General features: G+C 41.3%; 5 protein-coding genes across 5 annotated transcripts; all 5 read left to right on the top strand.

Moving 5' to 3' along the window:
• The first annotated feature begins 673 nt into the window (after positions 1 to 673).
• LOC133011429 (protocadherin alpha-8-like) lies at positions 674 to 3,052 on the top strand. Its single transcript, XM_061079161.1, has one exon. The coding sequence runs from the start codon at positions 674 to 676 to the stop codon at positions 3,050 to 3,052; it is 2,379 nt and encodes a 792-aa protein (XP_060935144.1).
• Positions 3,053 to 4,225: 1,173 nt separating this feature from the next.
• Positions 4,226 to 6,565, top strand: LOC133012075 (protocadherin alpha-8-like). Its single transcript, XM_061080039.1, has one exon. The coding sequence runs from the start codon at positions 4,226 to 4,228 to the stop codon at positions 6,563 to 6,565; it is 2,340 nt and encodes a 779-aa protein (XP_060936022.1).
• A 1,074-nt stretch (positions 6,566 to 7,639) lies between these two features.
• On the top strand, positions 7,640 to 10,018 carry LOC133011428 (protocadherin alpha-8-like). The gene has a single exon (XM_061079160.1). The coding sequence runs from the start codon at positions 7,640 to 7,642 to the stop codon at positions 10,016 to 10,018; it is 2,379 nt and encodes a 792-aa protein (XP_060935143.1).
• A 1,146-nt stretch (positions 10,019 to 11,164) lies between these two features.
• Positions 11,165 to 17,673, top strand: LOC133011427 (protocadherin alpha-2-like). Its single transcript, XM_061079159.1, has 5 exons — positions 11,165 to 13,529; positions 16,136 to 16,272; positions 16,357 to 16,554; positions 16,672 to 16,872; positions 17,620 to 17,673. The coding sequence occupies exons 1-5, from the start codon at positions 11,165 to 11,167 to the stop codon at positions 17,671 to 17,673; spliced, it is 2,955 nt and encodes a 984-aa protein (XP_060935142.1).
• Positions 17,674 to 17,751: 78 nt separating this feature from the next.
• Positions 17,752 to 20,232, top strand: LOC133011426 (protocadherin alpha-8-like). Its single transcript, XM_061079158.1, has one exon. It carries the CDS (start codon positions 17,752 to 17,754, stop codon positions 20,230 to 20,232), a length of 2,481 nt encoding a protein of 826 aa, XP_060935141.1.
• The last annotated feature ends 479 nt before the right edge of the window (positions 20,233 to 20,711 follow it).

Here is a 20,711-nt window from a genome sequence, read left to right as displayed (position 1 = left end):
TAGTCCATCTTAAACTCTGGTCATTATATTGTGTGAATATTCCTTTAAATCCTGAAATAGTAAAACGTTTTTGGTGAGTGCTTTGTTTGTTGGAGTAATGTGGAAGAGTTAAGAGTTCTATTACCATGGTCGAACGCCAGAATTTGGTCTCTGTCCATGGTGCTGAAAAGTATTGGCTTTTTGTAGTTCCATGGAACATGGAGCACAAACAAATAAACATAAAAGCAAACATTTTGCAAGTTCCCTAACTTCACGTAATTTTAACATCTACAACAAATAAGCTTTTCCTATGGTTCATCTGAAGACATTCTGCTCATATTGTATGAACATGATAACCTTCAATAAAATTATGAATTTAAAATCTTGATTTTATGCAAGAGCCTCACTGGAATGAGTTTGTTTGTCCCATCATATTGGATAATGTATATCCTACTTATCTAATGTCCTCTGGGTGTCAGTATTAGCCTTTATGGTAAAATCTGACGCTACCGTGTCCCTCCCCTCACAAAGCTTTTGTTTGCTCACTGCAAGAGGCAGAGGGCACAGTTGATTCAAGCTCGTCAACCGATGGGCTCTTGCTGAATTTTTCACTATGCGACACATTGGTGGTTGGATATAGCAAAGCATTTTTGCAGCAACGGGATTTTATGTGTTTATATTTTGCTGGAAAACGATGGATGCTAGAGCGCAGACTCGAAGAAGGAACTCCAACGGCTTCTCCTTGTATTTGGCTCTACTGTTTCTTATCGGAAAACGAGCTGTGGCAGAAATAAGGTACTCGATTCCAGAGGAGGTAAAAGACGGAACTGTGGTCGGAAATGCTGCGAAGGATCTTGGCCTTGACATCAATTCTCTGTTAGAAAGACGGTTCCGTGTCGTTTCTGAATCTAAGGAGACGTTTTTTGATGTAAACCAGGACAATGGGGCTCTGTACGTTCATAAGAAAATAGACCGAGAGGAGCTCTGTCAGGGCAGTGGTGCTTGTTTAATAGAGCTTAAGATCCTCGTTGAAAACCCATTGGAAATTCACTACGTGGTTGTAGAAATTACTGATGTGAACGATCACGCTCCCAGTTTTCCTGAAAAACAGCAAATATTTGAAATAGGTGAACAAACGCTGCCAGGAAAGCGATTTCAGTTGCACACTGCCCGTGACCCGGATGCTGGAATTAACTCGGTTCGCACATACATGTTATCATCAAATGATCACTTCACGATAGATATTCGTCAAAGCGATGAAGATAAAATACCATTTTTAGTGCTGAAAAAGTCACTGGACAGAGAACAGACAATAAAACACCAGCTTTTTGTTACAGCGAGTGACGGAGGTAAACCTCCGAGATCAGGTACACTTAACGTTTCCATTATTGTTCTTGACGCTAATGACAATCGCCCTGTATTCAGTCAGGAGATTTATCAAATTGAAATACAGGAAAATGTTCCAGTCGGTACATCAGTATTAAAAATAAATGCGACGGATCCAGATGAAGACAGCGGTGGCGAAATTGAATACAACCTTGGAAAAACTGTGAAGAAAAAAGTCTATGATATTTTTGAATTGGACAAATTAACTGGAGAGATCAGAGTAAAGGGAGAAGTGGACTATGAAGAAAACGACGTTTATAAACTTGATATTGAGGCATCCGATAAAGGAACACCTCCGCTGACAGGTGAGTGTAGAGTCATTATTAAGATTAAAGACGTCAACGATAATCCCCCTGTAATAGAAGTGACGTCACTGTCAGATACAGTGGCTGAGGATTCAAAACCTGGAACAGTTATTTCACTTATAAGTGTGCGAGACAAAGACTCAAATATAAATGGAAAAATACTTTCAAGTATAATCTCTGACGTTCCGTTTCAGTTACAGCCGTCGTACAAAGAGAACACTTATTCGGTTATTACGAAGGGATTTTTGGATCGAGAGGAGGTGTCACATTATGAAATAACAATAAAAGCTACCGACGGCGGTGACCCTCCCTTGTCCACATTTAAAACTCTCAGCATTCAGGTGACAGACGTTAATGACAACAGTCCTCGATTCTCCCAAAACCCATTACAGTTTTATCTGTCGGAAAATAATGTTGCTGGAAAGTCGATTTTCTCTGTGAGCGCAACGGACAGTGATTTAAATGACAATGCAGCTGTTTCCTATCATATAGTCAGACAGGGGAGTAAAAACGATATATTGTCTTTCCTAAATGTAAATCCTGATAATGGACACATCACAGCACTAAAAAGTTTCGACTTTGAAACGGTGAAAACTTTCCAGTTCCACGTTGTAGCGTCAGATTCTGGAACTCCGTCACTGAGCAGCAACGTCACAGTGAACGTGTTCATTCTGGATCAGAACGACAACGCTCCAGTCATCCTGTATCCAGTCAGCCCCAACGGTTCTGCTGAAGGTGTGGAGGAGATTCCCCGCAATGTGAACGCAGGACACTTGGTGACTAAAGTCAGAGCCTATGACGCTGATATAGGATATAACGGCTGGTTACTGTTTTCACTGCAGGAAGTTACTGAACACAGTCTCTTTGGTTTGGACCGCTATACAGGACAGATCAGAACACTTCGCTCATTCACAGAGACAGACGAGGCTGAGCACAAGCTGCTCATACTGGTCAAAGACAATGGGAACGTGTCACTTTCAGCAACAGCTACTGTCATCGTCAAAGTGGTGGAGCCCAAAGAAGCTTTTGCAGCTTCTGATGTGAAAAGCTCAACAAAAGCGGATGAGGACAATAATGTGACTTTTTACCTGATGATAACTGTGGGCTCAGTTTCAGCTCTTTTTCTCGTCAGTATCATCGTGCTGATTTCAATGCAGTGCTCAAAGTCCACAGACTACACCTCTAAATATCTACCAGAGCCTAATTATGATGGGACACTGTGTCACAGCATCCAGTACAGATCTGGAGACAAACGCTACATGTTAGTTGGACCCAGGATGAGTATAGGATCTACTATAGCCCCAGGAAGCCATGCCAATACACTAATGCTGCCTGACAGGAGGGGGATGTCTGGAGAGGTAAGACCATGTATCTCTATTTAAGAATATTGTTCACGCATTCACAAACTAACAAAGATAATATCCTCCCGAGGCATAGGATCTCCTTGAGAAACTTAAAATAATCAATGGTTACAGTACAAGTTAAAAGTTAATAAAAATATATGACATGTTAAAACTTAAAAAAAATGTTTCAATGGCAATTTGCCTCTCTTAAAATAAGTGTGTATTTGGGCTTCTAAGAGATTATAGTGCTGTGATAAGAGTACTTGTGCTGATACCTTTTCCTGTTGGTATTTGAGTTGCAGTTGGAAAATGTGTTTTTTCAGCAATATTTATCGGCTACTCTTCCGGGGGATTCATAGAAAGTTAAAGGCATTTTTTGCAGCGCTGTACATCTTGGTCACCTTTTAAACTTGAATGTTATTTTCTTTTAAAAGCTGTATGTATTTAGTTTATGAGTTCTTATGGATGGAAAGGATTTAATTTTTTGTCTGTGTTTTAGCCCATTTACTACAAATCACTGCGACTTAACTTCTCTTCTGCATATAAGAATCTGGTTGTTTTTCCCGGATTGCAGTGGTTCAATTAAACCAAGATCACTCTCTTTTGTTGGATCTACTACAGATATTCTCACCTTAAGTCTCTTTAAACTGCATTTACGAGTCATTTAGTCCATTAATTCCTGCAAACTAGCGTGTGGTCTTAGTTAACTTGGTCACGCTGTGGTGACGTGTACATCTGGTTTTGTAAAATCGGCTTGAAGAGAGAGCAAACGTTGTGACATTTTATCGACAATTGAAATGGTTTGTTCAGTTTTGAGACATTACAGCATCAACGCTGTTGTGTGCCTGATAGGGATGAATGTTTATCTTAGGTATATTTGGATGTGTGAGTCTAAATTTGATGCTTTGTGGTCGGTGGAATCGCTTTTTCTCCCCTTTATGGCGAATTTAACGGTGGAATTTCCCACTGGGTGTCAGTGTTACAGTACGGAATTGCAGAGGCTTCAGGACAAATAGACTCTGCCCCTTTCACAGACAGTTTTTTGTCAGCTCGACCACAAAGGATGCCACCTATTCGGATATTTTCCTTCCATCGCGCACAGGCTTTTCTGAAACGTAATCTCAGGACGGCCGGGGTGTTTTGAGACGACGATCTTTGAGGATGCTATTCTAAATGATTTACGCCAAAGGAGAGGGAGGATAAAGAGGCAGAATGATTTCTTGGTCGCGTCCGCTGCTTTTCTCCCTGCTGTTTTGCTTTGGCGAGCTGATCTTCGCCCAGATAAAATACACGACACCGGAGGAGGTCAAAGTGGGAGCTGTTGTTGGAAACGTGGCCAAAGATTTGGGCCTGGACGTCGGCACCTTGATTAACAGACGATTCCGCATCGTGTCCGGAGCTCAGGACGCGCTGTTTGAGGTAAACCCGAACAATGGGGTTTTATATGTTCACAAGAATCTCGACCGAGAGCAGCTTTGCGATAAGAACGGAGCCTGCTCAATAGATGTGAAAATCGTTATTGAGAATCCGCTGGAAATTCATTATGTCACAGTGGAAATAACGGATGCAAACGATCACGCACCGACTTTCACGGAGAAAGAGAAGGTAATTGAAATAGCAGAATCGACGCTGCCAGGGGCTCGGTTTCAGTTACCGGGCGCTCGTGATCCTGATGTGGGAATAAATTCTGTTCAGCGTTATAAACTCAGTCAAAACGATGATTTTCATCTGGAAATTCGAGATAGGGGAGACAATAAAATCCCTTTCTTGGTGTTACAGAGAAACTTGGACAGAGAGAAGAAAACAAACCACAGCTTGGTTTTAACCGCTATAGATGGAGGGACACCAGCTAAATCTGCGAATCTTAATCTCACCATAAAGGTTCTCGACAACAATGATAATAGGCCAATTTTTTCGAAAGAGGTTTACTCTGTGATGTTACAGGAAAATGTTGCTATAGGTACAGTTTTAATAAAAGTCCATGCGACTGATCTAGATGACGGATATAATGGAGATGTCGAGTATGCCTTCGGTGGTGATATTAATACGAAAGTGTTGGAGCTTTTTAGCCTCGATAGAAACACAGGTGAAATTCGAGTTAAAGGAAACATTGACTATGAGACAACTGATGTTTTCAAGTTAGACGTCCAAGCCTCTGATAAAGGCCAGCCGCCGATGACAACAGACTGCAATATCCTAATAAAGATTCAAGATGTGAATGACAATAAACCAGAGATTGAGGTGACGTCAATATCGAACATGGTCCCAGAAGATTCAAAACATGGGACCGTGATTTCCCTCATCAGTGTCACAGACCTTGATTCTGGCCTGAATGGAAAAGTAATATGCAGTCTGACGGGGAATCTGCCATTCGAATTAAAAACATCCTTTAAAGAAAACATGTATTCACTAGTGACTAAAGGGAATCTTGACAGAGAAAGTGTGTCACATTATGACATAACAATAACGGCTACAGACTGTGGAGAGCCTCCGCTTTCTGCGTTGAAAACTTTGAGTATTGAAGTGTCAGATGTCAATGATAACGCCCCAGAGTTCCCACACAGCCCTCTGGCGTTATATCTGATAGAAAACAATACACCTGGCGCATCGATATTATCCGTGAGTGCATTTGATAAAGATTTAAACGAAAATGCGGCATTGTCCTATCGAATTGGAAGGGGAGGTGGGCAGAATAATATGGCCTCTTTTCTAAATATTAATTCCGATAATGGACACATTTCAGCGCTGAAAAGTTTTGACTTTGAAACGGTAAAAACTTTCCAGTTCCACGTTGTTGCGTCAGATTCTGGAACTCCGTCACTGAGCAGCAACGTCACAGTGAACGTGTTCATTCTGGATCAGAACGACAACGCTCCAGTCATCCTGTATCCAGTCAGCTCCAACGGTTCTGCTGAAGGTGTGGAGGAGATTCCCCGTAATGTGAACGCAGGACACTTGGTGACTAAAGTCAGAGCCTATGACGCTGATATAGGATATAACGGCTGGTTACTGTTTTCACTGCAGGAAGTTACTGACCACAGTCTCTTTGGTTTGGACCGCTATACAGGACAGATCAGAACACTTCGCTCATTCACAGAGACAGACGAGGCTGAGCACAAGCTGCTCATACTGGTCAAAGACAATGGGAACGTGTCACTCTCAGCAACAGCTACTGTCATCGTCAAAGTTGTGGAGCCCAAAGAAGCTTTTGCAGCTTCTGATGTGAAAAGTTCAACAAAAGCAGATGAGGACAATAACGTGATTTTTTACCTGATGATAACTGTGGGCTCAGTTTCAGCTCTTTTTCTCGTCAGTATCATCGTGCTGATTTCAATGCAGTGCTCAAAGTCCACCGACTATACTTCTAAATATCTACCAGAGCCTAATTATGATGGGACACTGTGTCACAGCATCCAGTACAGATCTGGAGACAAACGCTACATGTTAGTTGGACCCAGGATGAGTATAGGATCTACTGTAGCCCCAGGAAGCCATGCCAACACACTAATGCTGCCTGACAGGAGGGGGATGTCTGGAGAGGTAAGAGCTTGAAATAATATTTTCTTTTGCACACACTGAGTGCTGTGTTATCGCTTTGTGTTGAATGGCATGTTCTCTTCATATCACTCCAAAAGGCATACAATCCAGAGAACACTATAAACCAGTTTTAAACAATCTCAGACCTTCGGTTAAGTTAAATGGTTTTATTTGAAACATTTATTCCGACTTCATTTAGAAAAACAATAATCAAAGAAAAATTGTTCGCTTTCAAGAGGAAGATATGTAATTTTAAAAATACATGTCTCAAAAGAATTACCTTTTATGCACTTGCTATCTTCTATCTATCTATTTCTGTTTACTTTTTCCACATTACCTTCACCAATTGTTGGTTATTTTCAATCCTCGAAATACCAATTATCCATGGAAAAGTTAATCTCCTTTCATCTGATTGTTGTCCATCTTAAACTCTGGTCATTATATTGTGTGAATATTCCTTTAAGTCCTGAAATACAAAAACGTTTTTGGTGAGTGCTTTGTTTGTTGGAGTAATGTGGAAAAGTTAAGAGTTCTATTTTTTATGGTCGAACGGCTGAATTTGGTCTCTGTCCATGGTGCTGAAAAGTATTGGCTTTTTGTAGTTACATGGAACATGGAGCACAAACAAATTAACATAAAAGCAAACATTTTGCAAGTTCCCTAACTTCACGTAATTTTAACATCTACAACAAATAAGCTTTTCCTATGGTTCATCTGAAGACATTCTGCTCATATTGTATGAACATGATAACCTTCAATAAAATTATGAATTTAAAATCTTGATTTTATGCAACAGCCTCACTGGAATGAGTTTGTTTGTCCCATCATATTGGAGAATGTATATCCTACTTATCTAATGTCCTCTGGGTGTCAGTATTAGCCTTTATAGTGAAATCTGACGCTACCGTGTCCCTCCCCTCACAAAGCTTTTGTTTGCTCACTGCAAGAGGCAGAGGACACAGTTGAATCAAGCTCGTCAATCGATGGGCTCTTGCTGAATTTTTCACTATGCGACACACTGGTGGTTGGATATAGCAAACCATTTTTGCAGCAACGGGATTTTGTGTGTTTATATTTTGCTGGAAAACGATGGAGGCTAGAGCACAGACTCGAAGAAGGAACTCCAACGGCTTCTCCTTGTATTTGGCTCTACTGTTTCTTATCGGAAAACGAGCTGTTGCAGAAATAAGGTACTCGATTCCAGAGGAGGTAAAAGACGGAACTGTGGTCGGAAATGCTGCGAAGGATCTTGGCCTTGACATCAATTCTCTGTTAGAAAGACGGTTCCGTGTTGTTTCTGAATCTAAAGAGACGTTTTTTGATGTAAACCATGACAATGGGGCTCTGTACGTTCATAAGAAAATCGACCGAGAGGAGCTCTGTCAGGGCAGTGGTGCTTGTTTAATAGAGCTTAAGATCCTCGTTGAAAACCCATTGGAAATTCACTACGTGGTTGTAGAAATTACGGATGTGAACGATCACGCTCCCAGTTTTCCTGAAAAACACCAGATATTTGAAATAGGTGAACATACGCTGCCAGGAAAGCGGTTTCAGCTGCACCCGGCTCGTGACCCGGATGCTGGAATTAACTCGATTCGCACATACACGTTATCATCAAATGATCACTTTGCAATAGATATTCGTCAAAGCGATGAGGATAAAGTTCCATTTTTAGTGCTGAAAAAGTCACTAGACAGAGAACAGACGAGCAAACACCTGCTTTTTGTTACAGCGAGTGACGGAGGTAAACCTCCGAGATCAGGTAAACTTAACGTTTCCATTATTGTTCTTGACACTAATGACAATCGTCCTGTATTTAGTCAGGAGATTTATCAAATTGAAATACAAGAAAATGTTCCTTTCGGTACATCAATATTAAAAATAAATGCGACGGATCCAGATGAAGACAGCGGTGGCGAAATTGAATACAACCTCGGAAAAACGCTGAAGAAAAAAGTCTATGATATCTTTGAATTGGACAAATTAACTGGAGAGATCAGAGTAAAGGGAGAAGTGGACTATGAAGAAAACGACGTTTATAAACTAGATATAGAGGCATCCGATAAAGGAACACCTCCGCTGACAGGTGAGTGTAGAGTAATTATCAAGATAAAAGACGTCAACGATAATCCCCCTGAAATAGAAGTAACGTCCCTGTCAGATACAGTGGCTGAGGATTCAAAACCTGGAACAGTTATTTCACTTATTAGTATGAGAGACAAAGACTCAAATATAAATGGAAAAATACTTTCAAGTATAATCTCTGACGTTCCGTTTCAGTTACAGCCGTCGTACAAAGAGAACACTTATTCGGTTATTACTAAGGGAGTTTTGGATCGAGAGCAGGTGTCACATTATGAAATAACAATAAAAGCTACCGACGGTGGTGACCCTCCCTTGTCCACATTTAAAACTCTCAGCATTCAGGTGACAGACGTTAATGACAACAGTCCTCAATTCTCCCAAAACCCATTACAGTTTTATCTGTCAGAAAATAATGTTGCTGGAAAGTCGACTTTCTCTGTGAGCGCCACGGACAATGATTTAAATGACAATGCAGCTGTTTCCTATCATATCGTAAGAGAGGGGAGTAAAAACGATGTATTGTCTTTCCTAAATGTAAATCCTGATAATGGACACATCACAGCACTAAAAAGTTTCGACTTTGAAAGAGTGAAAACTTTCCAGTTCCACGTTGTAGCGTCAGATTCTGGAACTCCGTCACTGAGCAGCAACGTCACAGTGAACGTGTTCATTCTGGATCAGAACGACAACGCTCCAGTCATCCTGTATCCAGTCAGCTCCAACGGTTCTGCTGAAGGTGTGGAGGAGATTCCTCGCAATGTAAACGCAGGACACTTGGTGACTAAAGTCAGAGCATATGACGCTGATATAGGATATAACGGCTGGTTACTGTTTTCACTGCAGGAAGTTACTGACCACAGTCTCTTTGGTTTGGACCGCTATACAGGACAGATCAGAACACTTCGCTCATTCACAGAGACAGACGGGGCTGAGCACAAGCTGCTCATACTGGTCAAAGACAATGGGAACGTGTCACTCTCAGCAACAGCAACTGTCATCGTCAAAGTCGTGGAGCCCAAAGAAGTTTTTGCTGCATCAGATGTTAAAAGTTCGACAAAAGCGGATGAGGACAATAATGTGACTTTTTACCTGATGATAACTGTGGGCTCAGTTTCAGCTCTTTTTCTCGTCAGTATCATCGTGCTGATTTCAATGCAGTGCTCAAAGTCAACAGACTACACTTCTAAATATCTGCCAGAGCTTAATTATGATGGGACACTGTGTCACAGCATCCAGTACAGATCTGGAGACAAACGCTACATGTTAGTTGGACCTAGGATGAGTATAGGATCTACTATAGCCCCAGGAAGCCATGCCAACACACTAATGCTGCCTAACAGGAGGGGGATGTCTGGAGAGGTAAGACCATGTATCTCAATTTAAAATTATTGTTCATGAATTCACAAACTAACAAATATAATATCCTCCTGAGCCATAGGATCGCCTAGAGAAACTTAAACTAATCAATGGTTACAGTACAAGTTAAAAAAATGTTTCAATGGCCATTTGCCTCTCTTAAAATAAGTGTGTGTTTGGGCTTCTAAGAGATTATAGTGCTGTGATAAGAGTACTTGTGCTGATACCTTTTCGTGTTGGCATTTGAGTTGCAGTTGGAAAATGTGTTAAAATGTGTTTTTTCAGCAATATTTATCGGCTACTCTTCAGGGGGATTCATGGAAAGTTAAAGGCATTTTTTGCAGCGCTGTACATCTTGGTCACCCTTTAAACTTGAATGTTTTTTTCTTTTAAAAGCTGTATGTATTTAGTTTATGAGTTCTTATGGATGGAAAGGATTTCATTTTTTGTCTGTGTTTTAGCCCATTTACTACAAATCACTGCGACTTAACTACGCTTCTGTCATATAGGAATCTGGTTGTATTTGCAGGATTCCAGTGGTTCAATTAAACTAAGCGCACTCTCTTTTATTGTATCTACTACAGATGTTCGCACCTTCATTCTCTTTAAAATGCATTGACGGGTCATTTACTTCATAAATTCCTGCAAACTAGCGTGTGGTCTTTGTTAATTTGGTCACGCTGTGGTGACGTGTACATCTGGTTTCATTATCTGCTAGAAGAGAGAGCAAACGTTGTGTCATTTTATCGACAATTGAAATGGTTTGTTCAGTTTTGAGACATTACAGCACCAACGCTGCTGTGTACCCGATAGGGATGCATGTTTATCTTAAGTATATTTGGATGTATGAGACTAAATTTGATGCTTTCTGGTCGGTGGAATCGTTTTTTCTCCCCTTTATGGCGAATTTAACGGTGGAATTTCCCACTGGGTGTCAGTGTTACAGTACGGAATTGCAGAGTCTTCAGGACAAATAGACTCTGCCCCTTTCATAGACCGTTTTTTGTCAGCTCGACCACAAAGGATGCCACATATTCGGATATTTTCCTTCCATCGCGCACAGGCTTTTCTGAAACGTAATCTCAGGACGGCCGGGGTGTTTTAAGACGACGATATTTGAGGATGCTATTCTAAATGATTTACGCCAAAGGAGAGGAAGGATAAAGAGGCAGAATGATTTCTTGGTCGCGTCCGCTGCTTTTCTCTCTGCTGTTTTGCTTTGGCGAGCTGATCTTCGCCCAGATAAAATACACGACACCGGAGGAGGTCAAAGTGGGAGCTGTTGTTGGAAACGTGGCCAAAGATTTGGGCCTGGACGTCGGCACCTTGATTAACAGACGATTCCGTATCGTGTCCGGAGCTCAGGACGCGCTGTTTGAGGTAAACCCGAACAATGGGGTTTTATATGTTCACAAGAATCTCGACCGAGAGCAGCTGTGCGATAACAACGGAGCCTGCTTATTAGATGTGAAAATCGTTATTGAGAATCCGCTGGAAATTCATTATGTCACCGTGGAAATAACGGACGCAAACGACCACGCACCGACTTTTACGGAGAAAGAAAAGGTAATTGAAATAGCAGAGACGACGCTGCCAGGGGCTCGGTTTCAGTTACCGGGCGCACGTGATCCTGATGTGGGAATAAATTCTGTGCAGCGTTATAAACTCAGTCAAAACGATGATTTTCATCTGGAAATTCGAGATAGGGAAGAGGATAAAATCCCATTCTTAGTGTTACAGAGAAGCTTGGACAGAGAGAAGAAAACAAACCACAGCTTGGTTTTAACCGCTATAGATGGAGGGACACCAGCTAAATCTGCTAAACTTAATCTCACCATAAAGGTTCTCGACATAAATGATAACAGGCCAATTTTTTTGAAAGAGGATTACTCTGTGATGTTACATGAAAATGTTGCTATAGGTACAGTTGTAATAAAAGTACAAGCGACTGATCTAGATGAAGGAACTAATGGTGATGTCGAGTATGCCTTCGGTGGTGATATTAATTCTAAGGTATTGAGCTTGTTTAGCCTCGATAGAATCACAGGTGAAATACGAGTAAATGGACAAATTGACTACGAAACCGCAAATGTTTTCAAGTTAGACGTCCAAGCTTCTGACAAAGGCCAGCCACCGATGACAACAGACTGTCGAGTCCAAATAAAGATTCAAGACGTGAATGATAATAAACCAGAGATTGAGGTGACGTCAATATCAAACATGGTCCCAGAAGATTCAAAACATGGGACCGTGATTTCCCTAATCAGTGTCACAGACCTTGATTCTGGCCTGAATGGAAAAGTAATATGCAGTCTGACGGGGAATGTGCCATTCGAATTAAAACCATCCTTTAAAGAAAACATGTATTCACTAGTGACAAAAGGAAATCTTGACAGAGAAAGTGTGTCACATTATGACATAACAATAATGGCTACAGACTGTGGAGAGCCTCCGCTCTCTGCGTTGAAAACGTTGAGTATTGAAGTGTCAGATGTCAATGATAACGCCCCAGAGTTCCCACACAGCCCCCTGGCGTTATACCTGACAGAAAACAATACACCTGGCGCATCGATATTATCCGTGAGTGCATTTGATAAAGATTTAAACGACAACGCGGCAGTGTCCTATCGAATTGGAAGGGGAGGTGCCCAGAGTATTATGGCCTCTTTTCTAAATATTAATTCCGATAATGGACACATTTCAGCGCTGAAAAGTTTTGACTTTGAAACGATAAAAACTTTCCAGTTCCACGTTGTAGCGTCAGATTCTGGAACTCCGTCACTGAGCAGCAACGTCACAGTGAACGTGTTCATTCTGGATCAGAACGACAACGCTCCAGTCATCCTGTATCCAGTCAGCTCCAACGGTTCTGCTGAAGGTATGGAGGAGATTCCCCGCAATGTGAACGCAGGACACTTGGTGACTAAAGTCAGAGCCTATGACGCTGATATAGGATATAACGGCTGGTTACTGTTTTCACTGCAACAAGTTACTGACCACAGTCTCTTTGGTTTGGACCGCTATACAGGACAGATCAGAACACTTCGCTCATTCACAGAGACAGACGAGGCTGAGCACAAGCTGCTCATACTGGTCAAAGACAATGGGAACGTGTCACTCTCAGCAACAGCTACTGTCATCGTCAAAGTTGTGGAACCCAAAGAAGCTTTTGCAGCTTCTGATGTTAAAAGTTCAACAAAAGCAGATGAGGACAGTAATGTGACTTTTTACCTGATGATAACTGTGGGCTCAGTTTCAGCTCTTTTTCTCGTCAGTATCATCGTGCTGATTTCAATGCAGTGCTCAAAGTCCACAGACTACACTTCTAAATATCTGCCAGAGCCTAATTATGATGGGACACTGTGTCACAGCATCCAGTACAGATCTGGAGACAAACGCTACATGTTAGTTGGACCCAGGATGAGTATAGGATCTACTATAGCCCCAGGAAGCCATGCCAACACACTAATGCTGCCTGACAGGAGGGGGATATCTGGAGAGGTAAGACAAACAAAAATCATATCTTTGCAAGTGCATAGTATTGTATTTGCATTGTGGTTAAGCTTTCTTCGTATCATTTGTTTAAATTACTCCTGTACATATTCAAAGAAGATGTTTGAGTTTATTCTCTCTCTTATCGTCTCACTGCCAACGGTTATAAAGTAAAATATTCAATTAATTAAAATGTTTAAATAGCAACACACTGGATGTGGCTAGACAGCTCTGTCTATTACAAAAATCTGCACTGTCCTGTTCTTGCACACTCATAGTCATGAGGAATGTAAGTGATCAGTCTGTTTGGGCAGATTCTGTCGTGACCGCTGTTCGTGGTGCTGAAAAGAATGTACTTTTCAGCTAAACAGTAAATTGTCTTTACTTGTGAATATGTGGGCAGGAAGTTTTCAGTTGGGTTTCAGTTCATTCTAACTTCTAGCCTATGTCTGATGTGAAAGTTGATAGATGGAGCATTATGTGTGGAATGTTTAAGCAGCATTATTGAGTGTTGTTATTTTAGTTGTTGCAAATCGGTGAGGATTCTCTGTCATCAGTTCATGGTGTCTTTTAGTTGTTAACTAGGATAGACATACACAATTCATGATTGCTGTCCATGGTACTGACAAGCTGAATATGGTCAAACCAGTAAAGCAATGGAAAGTATTATTTTAATGATTAATCAAATTATTACGAGCAGAGAATATAATAATTTTGGGTTTTTATTAGTTTCCCAAGACCTGAGTTTTGCTCTCATGTCAATAAGAACGTTTGATAAGCTGATAAAGAGAACAGTTCCCAGTAACAACCTCTAGGTGTCACTATCAAATCATGAAACCATAAACGTCTTCATCCCACCCCTTGCAAACCTTTTGTTTGACATTTTAGCAGTGCAAGGGAAGCACTTGAATCAAGCCCACCAACCGATGAGATCACGTCCGCGTTCTGCAAATATGCGACACTCACGGGATTAATATAAATAACTGTTAGTCGCATTAAGAGGCTCATGCGTGTATGTATTTTGTGTTACAACGATGGGAACGGATACAGATACTCCAACGAGGAAGCGCTCCACGGTTGCTTTTTATGTGATTCTGCTGCTGTTTTTCGGAGAACAGGCTTTTGCTCAAATCCGATACTCTGTTCCCGAGGAGGTTAAAGACGGAACTGTCGTTGGAAACGTTGCGAAGGATCTTGGCCTGGACATCACTTCTTTGATTGATAGACGGTTCCGCGTTGTGTCTGGAAGTGAAGACGCTATTTTTGAAGTAAACCAGAATAATGGGGCACTGTACGTCAATAATCACATTGACAGGGAGGAGCTTTGTCAGGGCAGTGGCGCCTGCCTCATGGAGCTGAAAATCCTCGTTGAAAACCCTTTGGAAATACACTACGCTGTTGTGGAAATTACGGATGTGAATGATCACGCTCCCACTTTTCCCGAAAAGAATCAGACATTTGAAATAGCGGAACAGACTCTGCCAGGAAGGAGATTTCAGCTGCACACTGCTCGTGACCCTGATGCCGGAATTAACTCAATTCGTACGTACACTTTAACAGCAAATGAACACTTTGAAATAAATATCCGTCAAAACGATGCAGCTAAGATACCATTTTTAGTGCTTAAGAAATCGTTGGACAGAGAACAAAAGAGGACACACACGCTGCTGCTGACTGCAATGGACGGAGGAAAACCTCCGAGATCTGGCACGTTAAATGTTTCCATTATTGTTCTCGATATCAATGACAATCGACCTGTATTCAGTCAGGAACTGTACGAAGTTTTAATTCAAGAAAACATTCCTCCTGGCACGTCAGTGTTCAGAATGAGTGCAACGGATCCCGATGAGGACAATAATGGGGAAATTGAGTACACGCTTGGAAAAACCTTGTTGCGAAAAGTCCACGATATTTTTGAATTGGACAAATTAACTGGAGAAATAAAAATAAAAGGAGTAGTAGACTATGAGGAAAACGATGAATATGAACTCGTTGTGGAGGCGTCCGATAAAGGAATACCTCCACTGACAGGTGAGTGTAGAGTCATTATTAAGATTAAAGACGTCAACGATAATCCCCCGGAAATAGAAGTAACGTCACTGTCAGATACAGCGTCAGAAGACTCAAAACCTGGAACGGTTATTTCACTTCTAAGTGTGCGAGACAAAGACTCAGGGGTTAACAGTAAAATAATTTCACAAATAACAAATGACGTTCCGTTTGTACTAAAGGCCTCGTATAAGGAGAACACATATTCAGTGGTCACAAATGATTATTTAGATCGAGAGCAGGTGTCACATTATGAGATAACTATAAAAGCCACTGACTGCGGTGAACCTCCCTTATCTACGTTTAAAACTCTCAACATTCGGATTTCAGATGTAAATGACAACAGTCCACATTTTGAGAAAAGCAGGTTAGAGTTTTATCTGTCAGAAAATAATGCAGCTGGAAACTCGATATTCTCTGTGAGGGCAACGGACAATGATTTGAATGACAATGCAGCTATTTCTTATCATATTGTTAGGGAAGGGAATAAAAATGACATAATGGCTTTCCTCAACATAAATTCTGATAACGGTCACATTACATCTTTAAAAAGTTTCGACTTTGAAATACTGAAAACTTTCCAGTTCCACGTTGTTGCGTCAGATTCTGGAACTCCGTCACTGAGCAGCAACGTCACAGTGAACGTGTTCATTCTGGATCAGAACGACAACGCTCCAGTCATCCTGTATCCAGTCAGCTCCAACGGTTCTGCTGAAGGTGTGGAGGAGGTTCCCCGCAATGTGAATCCAGGACACTTGGTGACTAAAGTCAGAGCCTATGACGCTGATATAGGATATAACGGCTGGTTACTGTTTTCACTGCAGGAAGTTACTGACCACAGTCTCTTTGGCTTGGACCGCTATACAGGACAGATCAGAACACTTCGCTCATTCACAGAGACAGACGAGGCTGAGCACAAGCTGCTCATACTGGTCAAAGACAATGGGAACGTGTCACTCTCAGCAACAGCTACTGTCATTGTCAAAGTCGTGGAGCCAAAAGAAGCTTTTGCAGCTTCTGATGTGAAAAGTTCAACAAAAGCAGAAGAGGACAATAATGTGACATTTTACCTGATGATAACTGTGGGCTCGGTTTCAGCTCTTTTTCTCGTCAGTATCATCGTGCTGATTTCAATGCAGTGCTCAAAGTCCACAGACTATACTTCTAAATATCTGCCAGAGCCTAATTATGATGGGACACTGTGTCACAGCATCCAGTACAGATCTGGAGACAAACGCTACATGTTAGTTGGACCCAGGATGAGTATAGGATCTACTATAGCCCCAGGAAGCCATGCCAATACACTGATGCTGCCTGACAGGAGGTCTGCAACTGGAGAGGTAAGACGTCAAGATCAGATTTTTGCCCATTGTTTTTTTTTTCTTCATGTTTATAAATCATTTGACACAGATGATAACTCACATATACTCTTCTACATGTGCTGCTTTAAGGATAAACTTCGATTGTTTATTTTTGTTCGTTTTGAATGACATCATCTAATCCATCAGGGATTGTTTGATATCAATTCATATATCAGTGCAAGTAAGCACCATCAGCTAAGCAGAGTAATTACTGTAAGGTTGTATTGATATGTGGGCAGCACGTTTTTGACTTGGGAGCTTTCCAACTTCTAACACTTGCCCAAGTGAAATGGGTATTGATAGTGTCGGACTGAACAGTATGAACAGATTTGTTTTAACACTGTGATGTCAGAAAAAGGACAACTGAATAATAGCGGTAACTGCATGTAGCGGAAAGACGTGAGCACTATATATATTTCCCCGTTAAATAACATATTCGATAGTATTTTCTTCCATGCTTCTCACGTTTGTGTAGGCAGTAAGCAGTGTTTTTCAGTAATGCATGTCAAGTGCAAAACATCAGCCTGTTTGATTTGTCACTGAGGTGAAGAGAGAGCGACTAATGAACCCGGGATTTTTTTTTCACATGTTGTTTCTTCTTAAAAGATCACAGTAAAATATATTCAGGTTTACCTTACAAATTACCTCTGGGTGTCACTATTACATCGGGAAACCAGGCACAGCCTTGTCCCCTCCCTTTTAAGTCTTTTGTTTCCTGCTGAACAGAGTAACGACGGCATTTGCACCGGGCACGCCGAGCCACAGACGCTTTTTTCTTGAAAATATGCGGTTTTCGTTTGGTTGGACATAGATACTTGTTTGTCGCATTAGCAGAGCCCACACTGTTAGTGGATTACGATGCGGACCGATAGGAAAACTCGAAAGAGAGACCGCTTCTGGTTTTCTTTTTATTCGGCTCTGTTAATGCTTTTTGGAAAAGAGGCTTCTGCGCAAATACGATACTCTGTCCCGGAGGAGGTTAAACACGGAACGGTTGTGGGAAATGTTGCGAAGGATCTTGGCCTGGACATCACTTCTTTGAATGACCGACGTTTCCGTGTTGTGTCTGGGACTAAAGACGCATTCTTTGAGGTAAACCAGGACAATGGAGCCCTGTACGTCCATAGTAATATCGACAGAGAAGAGCTCTGTCAAGGAAGAGGTGTCTGCCTGCTGGAGCTGAAAATTCTTGTTGAAAATCCTTTGGAAATGCATTATGTAGTTGCAGAAATCACTGATGTGAATGATCACGCTCCTAATTTTCCTGAAAAACTGCAGATGTTTGAAATAGGTGAACAAACGTTGCCAGGAAGGCGATTTCAGCTGCACACGGCTCGTGATCCAGATGCTGGAGTTAACTCTATTCGCACATACACTCTATCGTCAAATGATCACTTTGAAATTGATATCCGCCAAAGTGATGAGGATAAAATACCCTTTCTGGTGCTGAAGAAACCGCTAGACAGAGAACAAAAAATAAATCATTCACTGCTGGTTACAGCAGTTGATGGAGGTAAACCTACAAAATCTGGCACATTGAATATTTCCATTGTAGTTCTTGATATTAATGACAACCGGCCCACATTTATTCAGGATACCTACCAAATTTCCATACAGGAAAATGTTGCAATTGGGACATCAGTATTTCTAATGAATGCAACAGATCCAGATGAGGGCGCCAACGGGGAGATTGAATACAGCCTAGCAAAAACATTGAGGAGAAACATATATGACCTATTTGATCTTGACAAATTGACTGGGGTGATTAGAATAAAGGGGCTAATGGATTATGAAGAAAACGACGTTTATAAAGTTGATATTGAGGCTTTCGATAAAGGAACACCTCCACTGAAAGGCGAGTGTAGAGTCATTATTAAGATAAAAGACGTAAATGATAATCCCCCGGATATAGAAGTGACCTCACTGTCAGATACAGTGGCTGAGGATTCAAAGCCAGGCACAGTTATTTCACTCATTAGTTTAATAGATAAAGATTCTGGAGTTAATGGGAAAATAATTTCAAGTCTAACCTCAGAAGTACCTTTTGAATTAAAACCCTCCTATAAAGAAAACATATATTCAGTTGTCACAAAGGGATTTTTGGATCGAGAGCAGGTATCTCATTATGAAATAACAATAAAAGCCACTGATTGTGGTGACCCTCCCCTTTCTGCCTTTAAAACGCTCAACATTCAAATATCAGATGTAAATGACAACAGTCCTTACTTCTCCCAAAACCCATTACAGTTTTATATGTCAGAAAATAATGTTGCTGGAAAGTCTATTTTCTTTGTGAGCGCAACTGACAATGATTTGAATGACAATGCAGCTGTTTCATATCATATTGTCAGAGAAGGGGGTCAGAACGATATAATGTCTTTCCTGAATGTAAATCCTGATAATGGACACATCACCGCACTAAAAAGTTTTGACTTTGAAAGAGTGAAAACTTTCCAGTTCCACGTTGTAGCGTCAGATTCTGGAACTCCATCACTGAGCAGCAACGTCACAGTGAACGTGTTCATTCTGGATCAGAACGACAACGCTCCAGTCATCCTGTATCCAGTCAGCTCCAACGGTTCTGCTGAAGGTGTGGAGGAGATTCCCCGCAATGTTAATGCAGGACACTTGGTGACTAAAGTCAGAGCCTATGACGCTGATATAGGATATAACGGCTGGTTACTGTTTTCACTGCAGGAAGTTACTGACCACAGTCTCTTTGGTTTGGACCGCTATACAGGACAGATCAGAACACTTCGCTCATTCACAGAGACAGACGAGGCTGAGCATAAGCTGCTCATACTGGTCAAAGACAATGGGAACGTGTCACTCTCAGCAACAGCTACTGTCATTGTCAAAGTCGTGGAGCCCAAAGAAGCTTTTGCAGCTTCTGATGTTAAAAGCTCAACAAAAGCAGAGGAGGACAATAATGTGACTTTTTACCTGATGATAACTGTGGGCTCCGTTTCAGCTCTTTTTCTCGTCAGTATCATCGTGCTGATTTCAATGCAGTGCTCAAAGTCCACAGACTACACTTCTAAATATCTGCCAGAGCCTAATTATGATGGGACACTGTGTCACAGCATCCAGTACAGATCTGGAGACAAACGCTACATGTTAGTTGGACCCAGGATGAGTATAGGATCTACTATAGCCCCAGGAAGCCATGCCAATACACTAATGCTGCCTGACAGGAGGTCTGCAACTGGCGAGGTAAGATATTTTCTAATGTCATTCTGCAGGTTGAAAATGCAAAAAATATATGCAATCACACAATTGCTTGTGGACAGCAACATAATCAGATTCACATTAATGGCCATGATTCAGGGCTTTCTGTGACATGAAACTGGGTGATGAAAAGTTTGAGCTTTTCTATTCTTGGAAAGCATCTCTGCTGATTGACGGTGTTGTCTTGATGGCATTTTGCTGGAATTATTGAATTTCCCGGTCATAAAATATATGAAATGAACCAAAGTAATATTTGTCATCTAGCAGGCTGCGTTAGTCTGTGTGACTTGTTATTGTATGAGATAATGATTGAATCTCATCTTCGTGCTCAGTTTTTTATGCAGTATTGATGGCAGTAAGTTACAAGAGTTCAAATATATCTGTGTTTCTAATAGAGTCGCATGGTGGCACTAAACAACAAGAAATACACCCACCACAGTTCACTCTGTGCAGGTCTGTGAGACTGCCTCTGAAGCATTGAAGAGCGCGCACCATTATCCCCCGTCTGGCATATCATATTGCGATTTTGTCGTCCATAGGAAACGGGTGCTTTGTTAGACGTGGATTTTTCGTCGTAGATTTAACGGATA

The sequence above is a fragment of the Limanda limanda genome, chromosome 10 (genome assembly GCF_963576545.1).
Source record: "Limanda limanda chromosome 10, fLimLim1.1, whole genome shotgun sequence".
Lineage (NCBI taxonomy): Eukaryota > Metazoa > Chordata > Actinopteri > Pleuronectiformes > Pleuronectidae > Limanda > Limanda limanda.
Note: the sequence above shows the minus strand (reverse complement) of the source record. Positions and strands in the feature narration are given on the sequence as shown.

What these genes read in the sequence shown, in the direction of transcription:
- LOC133011429 (XM_061079161.1), top strand. Translation starts at nt 674, where the DNA reads ATGGATGCTAGAGCGCAGACTCGAAGAAGGAACTCCAACGGCTTCTCC.
- LOC133011428 (XM_061079160.1), top strand. Translation starts at nt 7,640, where the DNA reads ATGGAGGCTAGAGCACAGACTCGAAGAAGGAACTCCAACGGCTTCTCC.
- LOC133011427 (XM_061079159.1), top strand. Translation starts at nt 11,165, where the DNA reads ATGATTTCTTGGTCGCGTCCGCTGCTTTTCTCTCTGCTGTTTTGCTTT. An exon ending in CATATCTTTGCAAGTGCATA is followed by an intron (nt 13,530 to 16,135) that starts GTATTGTATTTG and finishes TTGTTGCGTCAG; the next exon opens with ATTCTGGAACTCCGTCACTG. An exon ending in GGAGGTCTGCAACTGGAGAG is followed by an intron (nt 16,873 to 17,619) that starts GTAAGACGTCAA and finishes CCTGCTGAACAG; the next exon opens with AGTAACGACGGCATTTGCAC.
- LOC133011426 (XM_061079158.1), top strand. Translation starts at nt 17,752, where the DNA reads ATGCGGACCGATAGGAAAACTCGAAAGAGAGACCGCTTCTGGTTTTCT.
- LOC133012075 (XM_061080039.1), top strand. Translation starts at nt 4,226, where the DNA reads ATGATTTCTTGGTCGCGTCCGCTGCTTTTCTCCCTGCTGTTTTGCTTT.